The following is an 11,545-nucleotide window of genomic DNA, read 5'->3' as shown; positions in this document are numbered from 1 at the left end:
CATATCACTACCATATTTGGGCACATCGCCTAACTAGTTTGATAGTGTAAACGAAGCTTTGCGGTACAGATTTACAGTACAGATAGTAGAGTTATTGTAAATTTAATTGTATGAAAAATTCATTGATGTGATGTGTTTGATTGTTAGTACAAAACCCATTCCAATGATACCTTGATGTTTAGAGGCTGTATATTTTTATGTGTAAATAGTCTAAATATATTTTGGATAAAATTGTATACATGACCTTTGGGTACATATTGCTATATAAAAATTGACTATTAACTGCAGGCTGAACTATTACGAGGTAAGAATAACCAGTGTATGTATGTTCTGTTCACTCTTCCCTGTATGTTTAAACCTCTGTATACACTATCAAACTAGTGTGATGTGCCCAAATATATTGTAGTGATATGACATCATGTCCATATATGGGCACATCACATTTTTTTGCCACATAAAGTTTGATAGTGTAGACAGAGCTTTAGAGTACGTTCAATTTATAGACAGTTAAATGAAACTAAAAATAAGTATATTTTATAGAGTAATAAAACCAAAGATATATTACACTAGACAAATAAAACCTTGATATCTCTTTTATATAGAAAATGTTGGTGATGTAATACTTAATTTATATTAGCATATTATATTATAAAATTACATTTGTAAATATATTTTGTCGCACAAGTCAGTTATTGACAGTTTCTTTTATAAATATATTCCATTATTGGTACAAATTATGTTGATATGCTAATTAGCATGGTGCTTAACACCTTTACCAAACCAGATATTCCTACATAAAATAAAAGTATTTAAAATAAGTTGTTGTGATTGTCCTTTTACTGGTTTCTCATTGTTTTTTCCATTTCAAAATTACAGAATGTTTCACAGAATAATTAAAGACACTAGACTTAATAAAATAATGCATATATATATATATATATAACTTTAAAAAGCTCTGCTAACTTTTCTGGCTTTTACTTTATCGTTTTGATTTAGCTTTTCGCTTTTTTATTTGTATCTCCATTGAGATCCAGCCACTGATACCCACAGCATTGTCATTTTTTTCAGTAATTTGCCTTTGGATTTATATATATAACTTTAAAAACATTAAACCAGGTCATTTCTTATTATTATATTATTATCGTTATAAGAGAAAAAAAGATAAAACAATGCACTACCAACTTAGTAGCTTGCATCGAAAGTTCTATCGTAGACGTTTCTAGGCCTAGCTTAGTTGGCTTAGTTTTGTAGGTGTAAAGAGTGCAGAATGTGTTAATACAAATGGGGAAGACCTGGTATTTTCTCTGAAAATTTACGGTTCTTTTATTTGTTTATCCTTTCACACGATCGGTCGAAGTGGTTGCATTACATCACAATATGAAAATATCAATACATGCGCGATCCATGTTGGGATTTATAGAAGGCTGCTAAAATTAATATTAGAATCAACTTATTTTTCACATTTTTAACCATTTAAAGACGAAAAAAATAGCGCAATAGGTCCATATAGTATTTATTTTTACATAAAATGTAGTGTGTGACTTTAAATTAGGTCCAAAAAAAAGGTAGGTCTAGTGTCTTCCCCTAAAAATGACATGATGAATGCAACATTGTGTAAAGTTTGTTCTCAAGAACCCTCTCAGTTCAAATTACAATCACTAAACGTCCCAGAGTGGGCTTATTACTTATGACGTCTTCATGAGCCTGGCTAGCCTCTTTCATTGTGTACTCCTTGCCAATAACTGGCTTAATCCAACCCTGTTCCATGCCTGGCTGTATTGCTGCATTTACTTGCTGCTTTTCCTCCTGCAAACAAAAAACAAATAATTAGTTTCAATTTAACTATTTATGGTGTTTAACACTACAGGTGTACCCACATAATTCTCCTTTTATGGTGATATATAGATGCTCCGCCTACTTCACAATACCCTGAATGAAAAAAACAAGCCCTATAATTAATCCCCAATTGGCCACCATTTGGGCACAGCAACAAGTGATTTTTTTCTGATATTGCCATGGCATGTCTTTTATGCTGGAATTATTTTTATGCGGTCATTTCGTCCCAATTTCAAGTTCCCACAACCTACTAGCCATTCGGGCTTAAAGGAAGGTACTTCGGTTAGCCCAGAGCTCTTTTTACTTGCCATTGTATGCCGAGATAGTACCAACTGTGATTTTTATAAATTTAATAGTAATACCAATGCATGGTTGGCTGGATATTAGCAACACACCTGTTCCTCCTCCTTAATACCCATTTCATAATAAATAACCTCAATCCATAGCCTACCTCAGCGCCTGGTGGAAACAGTACCCCTACTATACTTGTCTCTTTTACCATTGTCAAACGTGGATTTATCTCAATGTTTCCTCGATTGCCTACAACCTTCAAAACAATCAATGCAATGTTTCACTCAAAATGACAACAGTAGTGTAATGCAGATGCCTGAGGCCCCTGGTTTAGGAAGGCCTCAAGCGTATTTGAACACATTTTAATGCCTGTTTTTTTCTCTGGGCTCTGCTCAGGGCCCTCATAACCTCCCGGGGCTCCTGGGTTTAGCCAGTGAGCGCTCATAGCCATAAGCTGTAAGACAAGGACAACAAATACAACAAATACAATATTATTATGGAAAACATAGAGTTATGGTAAGTTAACTTTTCATCGGTTTTCCGTAATAAAGTGGTAGGGTTGTTTAGCTAACATACACCAGGGTATAGTAGACATGTAGGTAAAGCCTGTAGAGTACAGATGAAGAATGACAGATCTAGAGACAGGTATTAACTTACAGCAACAGTGCCTCCACGAGCCAGTAATTCCAAGTCTTTTTGTAGATTTACATTAGCCAGCATCTCTATAATAATGTCAACACCCAATCCGTCTGTAGCTTCCTGTAGTTGCAAAGAGAATACAAACAATGTAAATAACTGTTTACCTTTTATTCTATTTTTCATCTCAACATGAACATTATAGCATAAAAAAACATCAATATAGACTACCCTTGGTACGATCGACTTCTGAAATTTGGTTTGCAGAATATGTTTCGCAAGCCTACATAGGCCGAGTTGGGCCTAGCTTTTCAGATGGCCCTTACAACTGTTTTATGACCATAAGTTATGCTGAATATATGTTTGTAAGTATGTTAAATAAATGTGATATATACCATAATTTTATCTGTGTATCCAGGTTCCTTGTGATTAAATACACTCCTTGCCCCAATATTGCTGACAAGTTTTAAGCCCTCTGAACTCCCTGCTGTTCCATACACGGTCATTCCGTAAGCCTTTGCTAGTTGGACACTGGCAATACCAACCTACACATTAAAAAGGTTCAAAGTAATATTATTATTTTATTTCTATTTTATATATTCATATTATAATAACCATATTATTAATTTAATATATATACAGTTAAACAGTATCTGATGCAACATTCAAAACATAACAACAGTCTATGTCCAGATATTACTGTATGTGCAGTTTGTCTATTGTTTTTAGGTTTGCAAGGTTCGAACAAACATTCTTTTTCCTGAAGATTTACCCTTTTTAAGCTACACCTTTAGAGTGCTAGTAAAGATTTTTTGAAAATCCTAACTAGTCAGTAAGCAAATTAGAAAGAAATTAGGCTTTACGGACATGAATATTCTCAGTTATCCAGGTAGTATTAAGTTTAGAAAGATATCAAACTATTCCTCCTTGACCCCGTCACAGGTCACTGACCAAACGCCAGAATTCCATCATTTTGTCAGATGACCTGGATAGGTCGTGAAATGTCGCTGTTTACTAGGCTTTCACTTACCGAGCCACTTGCACCATGGACTAGCACTTTTTGCCCAGCTTTTGCCTTTGCTCTGTAATAAAAAGAAAAACATTTAAATTCAATTATTTTGTATATTCTGTTAGTATTTTCTGTTATACACTCCTCAAATACAATGCACAGAGTAGAATCATAACTTATTCTTGAATTCACTCAAAAATATTGCATAGAGTAGAATCTTACTCTTATATATTCACTCAAAAACAATTCATAAAATGAAGACAATGAAAGACAAAACTGAGAGAAACTTTGCGGAGGAAAATGGAATATTCCACTCTCTGGAATGTTGTATGAATATCCTTTTTAAAATTTTACAGAGGTTACTACTAGCCTAGAGCCAACCTAGGCCTGCTACTAGGCTAGCATAGATAGGCACTAGATGCATGTCTGAAAATGGTATAATTTAGTTTCACATTACTTTCATCCATATTCATGATATTGTTTATGTCTCAAATTCACCCACGCAACTTGACAGACTGAACAAGAATTAATATCTAATGAAATGTTTATCTGAAGATGATTTTTACAAGACCTTAAAATAAGAGCACGATAAGCAGTGAAATATGGAATGCCCATTGCTGCTCCTTGCTGAAATGAAAGCTCTGACGGCAAGTTAAAAACATCATTCTCATTGGCTACTGTGTACTCTGCATATGAACCACTCACAGTCTTGTATGTAAATACTCTATCACCTGGCTAGGAAATATAGAAAGTAACAATGTTAAACCTGGAAAAAGTTTATTTAAAACCATAGAGATACTATTAAGCAACTAGGTGACAGCTAAGTGATGCAAACAACGCAGAGGGTTTCGAAAATGGCCACTGTTTATATATTCTTTAATCAGGGAAGAGTTCACTCTTCCCTGCTTTAATAATAAAAACAGTTACTTAAAAAATTATGAAGAAATAACATTTTGTTCAAATACAGTACAGTTTCTGAAAAATCTTCCAGCATAACAATTTCATCCTTACTTTGAATTTTGTGACTTCACCACCAACTTTTTCAACAAGACCAGCACAGTCGTTACCTGGTGTCCATGGCAACGCTGGTTTAATGTGGTAAGTGCCTTGCCTCAGATACGTCTCAACAGGGTTAACTCCTGCAGCATGTACTCTTACTAATATCTGATGAAATTTAATTACATTACATTAGCTAGAATGTTGGATACGCACCCTTAGTCCTGGCAAAAGTATATAGGACATGATGATGTTACATCACTACCATATTTGGGCATATCACCACCATATTTGGGTACACCACACTTTTTTTGTCAAACTAGTTTGATAGTGTAGACAGAGCTTAATACAGTTCAACTTTGATCCCTGTCGGTAATTGCTGTATTCTCTACCTCCTGAAAAAAAGTGAATGCGAAATGTTCTTTCATGATGCTCAGGTGACATGCATTTATAATTGATAGCTGTTTCCAAACCTGTTTTTCTTTTGGTTCGGGTATTGCTACATCTGTATCAAAACGTAACGCTTCAGGCCCACCAAACGCATGCACTCTAACTGCTCTCATTGTGGCCTGCAGAAGGTTTCGACTAACTTGCATTGATTCTTCAGAACAGACTGAACCTTTAGATGAACCTAGATTTGAAAACAAACACAATTTTATAAGATTTCAAGAGATTTTAATGATCACCTTGATATTAATATTACTGTATCAAAGCTAGATAAGATACCAATGTCACAAGCATCTCACTGTTTATATAAATTTTAACACCGAGGAATTTCAAATTGCGCATAGCATTGCTGCATCATACCGAGAAAAAAATGTATAAAAATATAATATAAAAAGCATTCAGAACTCGGTTGACACCAATTCTTTACTGGCAAATGTTAATCACCAATTTGTTTAACGGCTAGTATCACGATGGTGTATTCTACTACTACTATAAGCTAGTAGGCCTAGGCCTACAGTAGGATGGCCCGACCTACAGGACAGTAGGCCTACTAGGCTATTCCCTGAGACTAGCAATGCTACTTTTTAGTAGTAGGCTTACTCTAACTCTCTGTGGGCCTAGAGGCCTAGTCTAGAGGCCTACAATTTAATTGATGATTTAATATCCATGCGACGACGACTTGGCCTAGTTGTTGTATTACCTTCACAATAATCTGAAGAAGACACGATAAATCTAGACAAGACCAGTGAATAAATGAAAACCGAAAACTTCATCAAAAGGTAATAAACCACTTTTACGATGCTACACCACTTGCAAAATAGAGCACTTGTGCTGCATGCATGCAGCGTGTGGATGAATCCAGGTCAGCCAGTTCGTGATTGGTTGCTGAGACTTCCAAATACAGTTACGTAAGATTTATCCATGTAATGATAAAATCAAATTTTTATAGGCCATGCATTTATAGTAAATTTAATCTGGATCACTTTTTCCAAAAACATTAAGATATTTTTATTTTTTTTTGCCATTTTAATGTCACATACCAGTTATTACTAGGATCGATATTTTCCTGAAAAAAAATGTAATTTAAAATTAACAGTTTCTTTTATAGGTGAACAACTTTATTAAAACTACAAAAAGGCCTATTCAAGTCCAATTTAATTACAGTAATCTTTATTTTTCAGGTTTTTGCGGGACAATAGATCTTTAACAAAAATAATATTTGCTAAGCCATTAGGTCTTCCAGTTGAATATATGTTTATTTAAATAACAGTTTTATCAGGTAAATATTAATTTTTTATGATTTTATTAAACTCAGCAGACACAATAGAAATGAAAATTGGAACTATTCGCTCTTACAGTGGAAAGTGTAGCACAGTGTTTTTTCTACCAGAATATTGGATTTGGTGAAGAAATTCATCTAGTGGAAAACAGCAAGGCCTACCAGCCTCTCTTACCAAGACCTACATTATACACAACAGTAAAATGAAAACAAATCACAATTTACTTAGGGAAGTTTTTATTCATCAAATGTACAGCTAAGTTAGCAAAGCATATTAGTGAGAAGAAGTGTAGTTTACAGTTGTCACCTGCAACAACAAACAATTATGATTTTTAAAAAATGCTTAAGCTACTTTACTAACATTACTACGATTATCAACCAATATTTAAATAAAAAAAGTACATTAAAAAATAGTTTTCACAAAAATTAGGACCAAATTGAAATATTTATTTATACATTAGAACACCGCGCGCACCACATCTACATCAGTTCTAAATATATGCTAAAGTAGCAGCCCATATAAGTGATTTGATTTGCATTAAAGGTACCGTAACACCACTGTGATAGAAACTTATCAAGTAGATTTAACATTGCTAAATAGTAATGGAAATGTCAATGCAAATAACATGTTTAATTCTTTTTAAAAACGAAATATAAACAATCATTATGTTTTCTATTGCCAAGTTGTATTAATGTAATTTACTGCATATCTGTTTCCCAATACTCCAACATAATGTACTAGATACATATATAATTGTTCTGCAATAATATTGAATTGTTAACAATATGACTGGGTATGTTGGGCTATCAAATCACACTTACAAAACAGATAAATTACATTTTGTGAAGGTCATATCATACTGAACAAAAAACCACAATTTCCTACCATATTTAAAATATACGGTAACATTCTTAACACAGACATTGTGGGTCAGTTTTTAGGATACTTGATAATAACTGTACAATTCTTTTTTATAATGCTTACATGTTTTTAATACAAAGTTCAGGTAAGTACTTGGTAATGAGGATAGAGCATATCATACATTATTTATTTTAGAGTAATTAACAACACTTAGTAATTAATAAAAAAGTTGGTTCACTAAATGAATAGATAATATTGTAAAATATGTAATCTTTATTAATTTTAAACTTTAATTACATGTTAATCAGACTGTTAAAGCAAAAGTGTAAATTAGCATGAATGGTATTTTATCTATATCTTGGCTTTTAACGTTAAATTGCAGAGGAAAATAGTTTGACCTTGACATTACAGATTTGTGAACACCTCCCATTTAATTTTAATATAAAAATGGAATGGTGTTCCTCTAAATATTAAAAAACAATATCAGTGATGTTTGCTACGATCCTCGTCAGAGTGGTAATTACTTTTTAGAATTCTCTTCTTCTGTATCGCTCAACATCGTAAAATGACGTGACAACGACACGGTTTGCAAATTTACGACCCGTTAGAGCCTGCTGAGCTTGTTGACTTTCAAATATATTGGCAAACTCTACATATATTTTGCCAACACCAGGAATATCCATTCCTTCAATAGGACGTGGAACCTCAAGGCTTCGAACCAAGCCATATTTACCGCATTCTTCACGAACATCATCAACAATTTCTTCATATTCTTCAAGATTTCTCAGTTCATCAGCCGTGACCATATTCATTAGACAAAGAACCTCAGTTGTAGGTCCTGAGCTGGACAGGTTCAAGCCAGGTACCTGTAAATTCAACTGGTTCTGTGCACCCTTGGCACCAACACTTGCGCGCTGTACAACTAGCTTCTTGTCGCCAAGCTGCATACCATTAAGGCCAGCAATAGCTTGGTCGGTCAGGTTAATATCAACGTACTCGCAAAACGCGTACCCTTTTGACATATTCGTGGCACTGTCCTTAACAAGGTTGAATGCTCGCAGTTGACCAAACGAACTCAAAAGTTCTTTAACTTGATCTTCGTTCAAATAATTCGGTAGGCCACCAATAAAAATTTTATGTTGGGAATCAGGCACAACTGTGGAAACAACACCAGGTACGTGTACAGAGGGCGTTTCCGCCACGCCCGGTACCGGCTGGTAATCTTTAGGTCTGCGTATTTTTAAAGATTGGTTTTGGAAAACAACACCATCAAAAGCCATGGCTTGTGTTGTTTCATCAACCGAACGGAATTCCAAAAATGCAAAGTTCTTATCGTGGTTAATCTGGACAGCCAACACTGGTTTGCCTGAGGCTTGTGCCAATCCAGTCAGATGCATTTGGTGGTTGAAAAAGTCTATCATAGCCTCTTCATTAACGCCAAAAGGGATGTTACCAACATACAGACGTCTTGCTTGCCGGGTCATCTGACTACCGACGACAGGCATTGCAGAATCTGGGTCAAACGGATCCGTTATTTCTAAAGGAGGTTGATCTTGTGGCATGGCTTGTGGCTGCTGTTGCACCTGAATTGGATCAATAGTCGCCATCGCTGTAGGTAAAGTAAAATTTGGTATTTGACCAGCTGCCTGCATTGCTTTGTACTGTAGTGGAGTAATGTGCTCAAATCCAGGAGGTGCCACATCCCAGTATTTATGGACCTTTTTTGGTTTACGCTTTGTTCCTCTATCTCTGGGAGAACGACTACGACTTCTTCTCCTGTCTTTGCTCCTACTGCGACGATGACGTTCACGGCTACGACTCCTACTGCGTCGTCGGCCACCTCCCCCTAAAAGAAAAAATTGGGTATGTTTAATTTCAGCTACTGTAAATGTTTTATTATAGAGATTATAGTGAATAATATCTCTGTTTTTAATATTTAGCCATCCCAAACAATATCATTGTAAATAATATTTAATATGGCATGGATGGTACAGTCTGTACTATCTAGTAAAAAGCTATAAATCTAGGCCTACGACGGTCAATCAATTTAGGCCAAGCAACTAAAAATAAAATTTGAACTTAAAATTAAATAAAAATCATTTTCTAGGCCTAGCTAGGCCCTAGTTCTAGGTTACACGATTCAAACATGTTCTTTTCGTTGTAATTTCAAGCTGATGATCCACCAAGCGTTGATGGTAGTGCCAACGCATTAATGGCTAGGCTTAGCCAAAGAATCCTAATGTACAATTCTCAGTTTTTTCTCGGCAGCAGTGGGAAATATTGCCGCCGGATAGAAATTAAAGTAGGCCTACCGGCTTCTTTTTTGTGGCCTACCTAGCCTAGCCTATAATTTACACAATACATTTTGATATTGTTATTGCGTTATTAAATACTTTACGTACCTCTTTCATCATCTTCATGACCTCCCATATTTCTAGTAAAAGGTTGTCTAAAATCAATTCGTTATTTATTGATGAATCGGTAAATCTAACGTATTTCAGAACAAACAAATTCACGTGCCAAACATAAAATGGACGCTCAAACGACGAGACGACGCTAACGTTCTGCGTTGATATGTATACCAAATGGCGATACCTTGAATAATGCGTTACATAGTATAATATTGCGTTTCACATTTTTATTACAAAACGCAATGGAAAGTACTGTATTATAATGTTTTAAAATATTTATCTTTTTACAAATATTCAGTCGATTAACTACACTTTATAAACATCTACAACAAAAATACAACTACACTGTGTATGTGTTGTCAATATAATTAAATCTTTTATTTTCATTTTGAATGTGAAATACATTATAACATATAGGCCTAGCCAAATATAGATTAGTACAGTAACTGTGAAATTTGCATAAAGACTATGTAGTACAGCTTGTTTTACTTCTATTTTATGAATGACAGTAAATACGTTTAAAAATCATGCTAAGTCAAGGCAACTGGAATAAATACAATGTACAAACTTCTTGTATCTATGTAAAAATAATAATAAAAAAAACACCAAACATTCAAATAATGTTCTAAAGTATTGAATAGGGTCTTAAATGTGGCCCGGTCTAAATGTATGTTTGCTGTTCAGTTTTAAACTATGAAGAAAGGGGAAGATGGAGATAAGGTCTTTATAAGACTGTATTTGACGATGCGTGTAAAGTAGAAAAGGGGGTGTTGTTTTTTTACAGTGAAAATGGAAACAATTGAGATAACATTTCAAGTTGCAAACAATGCAATTATTGCAACAAAAAAAACTATATATAAAAATGTGGGAAAAATGGGGGTGACATTGACAGCAAACCCATTTTTGTAAAGCTCTGTCTACACTAACTTTATATGGCAAAAAAATGTACTGTGCCCAAATTTGGTAGTGATATACCCAAATATGGTAGTAATTTGACATCATCATGTCCATATGGGCACATCACATTTTGATAGTGTAGACAGAGCTTAATACTCAATATTATGACTCGCCTACTACTAATTACTATACTGTATACAAAGAGTAATAGAAAGGAGGTTTTGATTATGTTTTAAATAATAGGAAAGAAGAGAATACACCCATTAGTGATTGTGCCATCGCAGTCCGCATATTGCCTTTTTACTCTGTATTTTTTACAGCATTTAAAAAGAAGTCGGTAATTGAAAAAATAAAAAGAATAATTCAGCGGATTAAACAGTTTTTATCACGAACATTTACAATAAGTAATTGAAAAATTTACTGCTTTAAGGCCAATTTACACAGATGAGCAGTAACAGTTCCTGCAAAGGATATTATACAGATTCTACGCGGGACAAGGTACACTGTTTTCCGCTTACCGTTACCACTGGTCTGTGTAAATTGGCCTTTAGTGTATAATACAGTAGTATTCTATTTCCAATGATTCCATTTATATAACAAATATTATATTGAGAAAAAAGATGGTTAAAATTGGTTGTAAGTGAAGTTTGTAATAAAATAAATTGGTTCTGGTTAACTAATTTCCATTACCAAAATGTACACAGAGTAATTGGAACGTGTCTTTAATCTACCAAAATTGTCATTCCATATTCCTTAGTGTGCATTCTATTACATAATATAAATTAACATTTAGTTTTTCTTGAGAATAACTGTCACAACACTGTGCTCAACAAATTTTCACTTCTGGGAAGTTTAATTGTACATAAATATTTAAAATGTCA

At 34.2% G+C, this 11,545-nt stretch overlaps 2 protein-coding genes across 3 annotated transcripts; both read right to left on the bottom strand.

Moving 5' to 3' along the window:
• Positions 1-35: 35 nt before the first annotated feature.
• Positions 36-6,014, bottom strand: LOC144838415 (quinone oxidoreductase-like). Of its 2 annotated transcripts, XM_078693754.1 has the most exons (9): positions 5,916-6,014; positions 5,242-5,399; positions 4,784-4,936; positions 4,344-4,507; positions 3,794-3,845; positions 3,159-3,308; positions 2,785-2,886; positions 2,288-2,383; positions 36-1,806 (listed from the first exon to the last, which is right to left on the bottom strand). In XM_078693754.1, exons 1-9 carry the CDS (start codon positions 5,986-5,988, stop codon positions 1,645-1,647), a joined length of 1,110 nt encoding a protein of 369 aa, XP_078549880.1. In that variant the 5' UTR covers positions 5,989-6,014; the 3' UTR covers positions 36-1,644. The 2 variants fall into 2 exon arrangements, with proteins under 2 accessions (XP_078549880.1, XP_078549881.1); XM_078693755.1 differs by lacking the exons at positions 5,242-5,399; positions 5,916-6,014 and adding an exon at positions 5,034-5,041 and having other exon boundaries at positions 39-1,806.
• A 700-nt stretch (positions 6,015-6,714) lies between these two features.
• Positions 6,715-9,891, bottom strand: LOC144837482 (splicing factor U2AF 50 kDa subunit-like). The gene is made up of 2 exons (XM_078692620.1): positions 9,759-9,891; positions 6,715-9,202 (listed from the first exon to the last, which is right to left on the bottom strand). Exons 1-2 carry the CDS (start codon positions 9,784-9,786, stop codon positions 7,884-7,886), a joined length of 1,347 nt encoding a protein of 448 aa, XP_078548746.1. The 5' UTR covers positions 9,787-9,891; the 3' UTR covers positions 6,715-7,883.
• Between the last annotated feature and the right edge of the window lie 1,654 nt (positions 9,892-11,545).

Source organism: Antedon bifida, chromosome 3, assembly GCF_963402885.1.
Source record: "Antedon bifida chromosome 3, ecAntBifi1.1, whole genome shotgun sequence".
Classification (NCBI taxonomy): Eukaryota; Metazoa; Echinodermata; class Crinoidea; order Comatulida; family Antedonidae; genus Antedon; species Antedon bifida.
Note: the sequence above shows the minus strand (reverse complement) of the source record. Positions and strands in the feature narration are given on the sequence as shown.

Excerpts from the sequence above, each read along its gene's own strand:
- LOC144837482 (XM_078692620.1), bottom strand. The coding sequence starts at position 9,786 with ATGGGAGGTCATGAAGATGATGAAAGAG. Across the intron at positions 9,203-9,758 it reads TCATGAAGATGATGAAAGAG|GGGGAGGTGGCCGACGACGC; the intron begins GTACGTAAAGTA and ends TTTTTCTTTTAG.
- LOC144838415 (XM_078693754.1), bottom strand. The coding sequence starts at position 5,988 with ATGAAGTTTTCGGTTTTCATTTATTCACTGGTCTTGTCTAGATTTATC. Across the intron at positions 3,309-3,793 it reads TCCATGGTGCAAGTGGCTCG|GTTGGTATTGCCAGTGTCCA; the intron begins GTAAGTGAAAGC and ends TTTAATGTGTAG. Across the intron at positions 2,384-2,784 it reads CTCGTGGAGGCACTGTTGCT|GTTGTAGGCAATCGAGGAAA; the intron begins GTAAGTTAATAC and ends ATTGTTTTGAAG.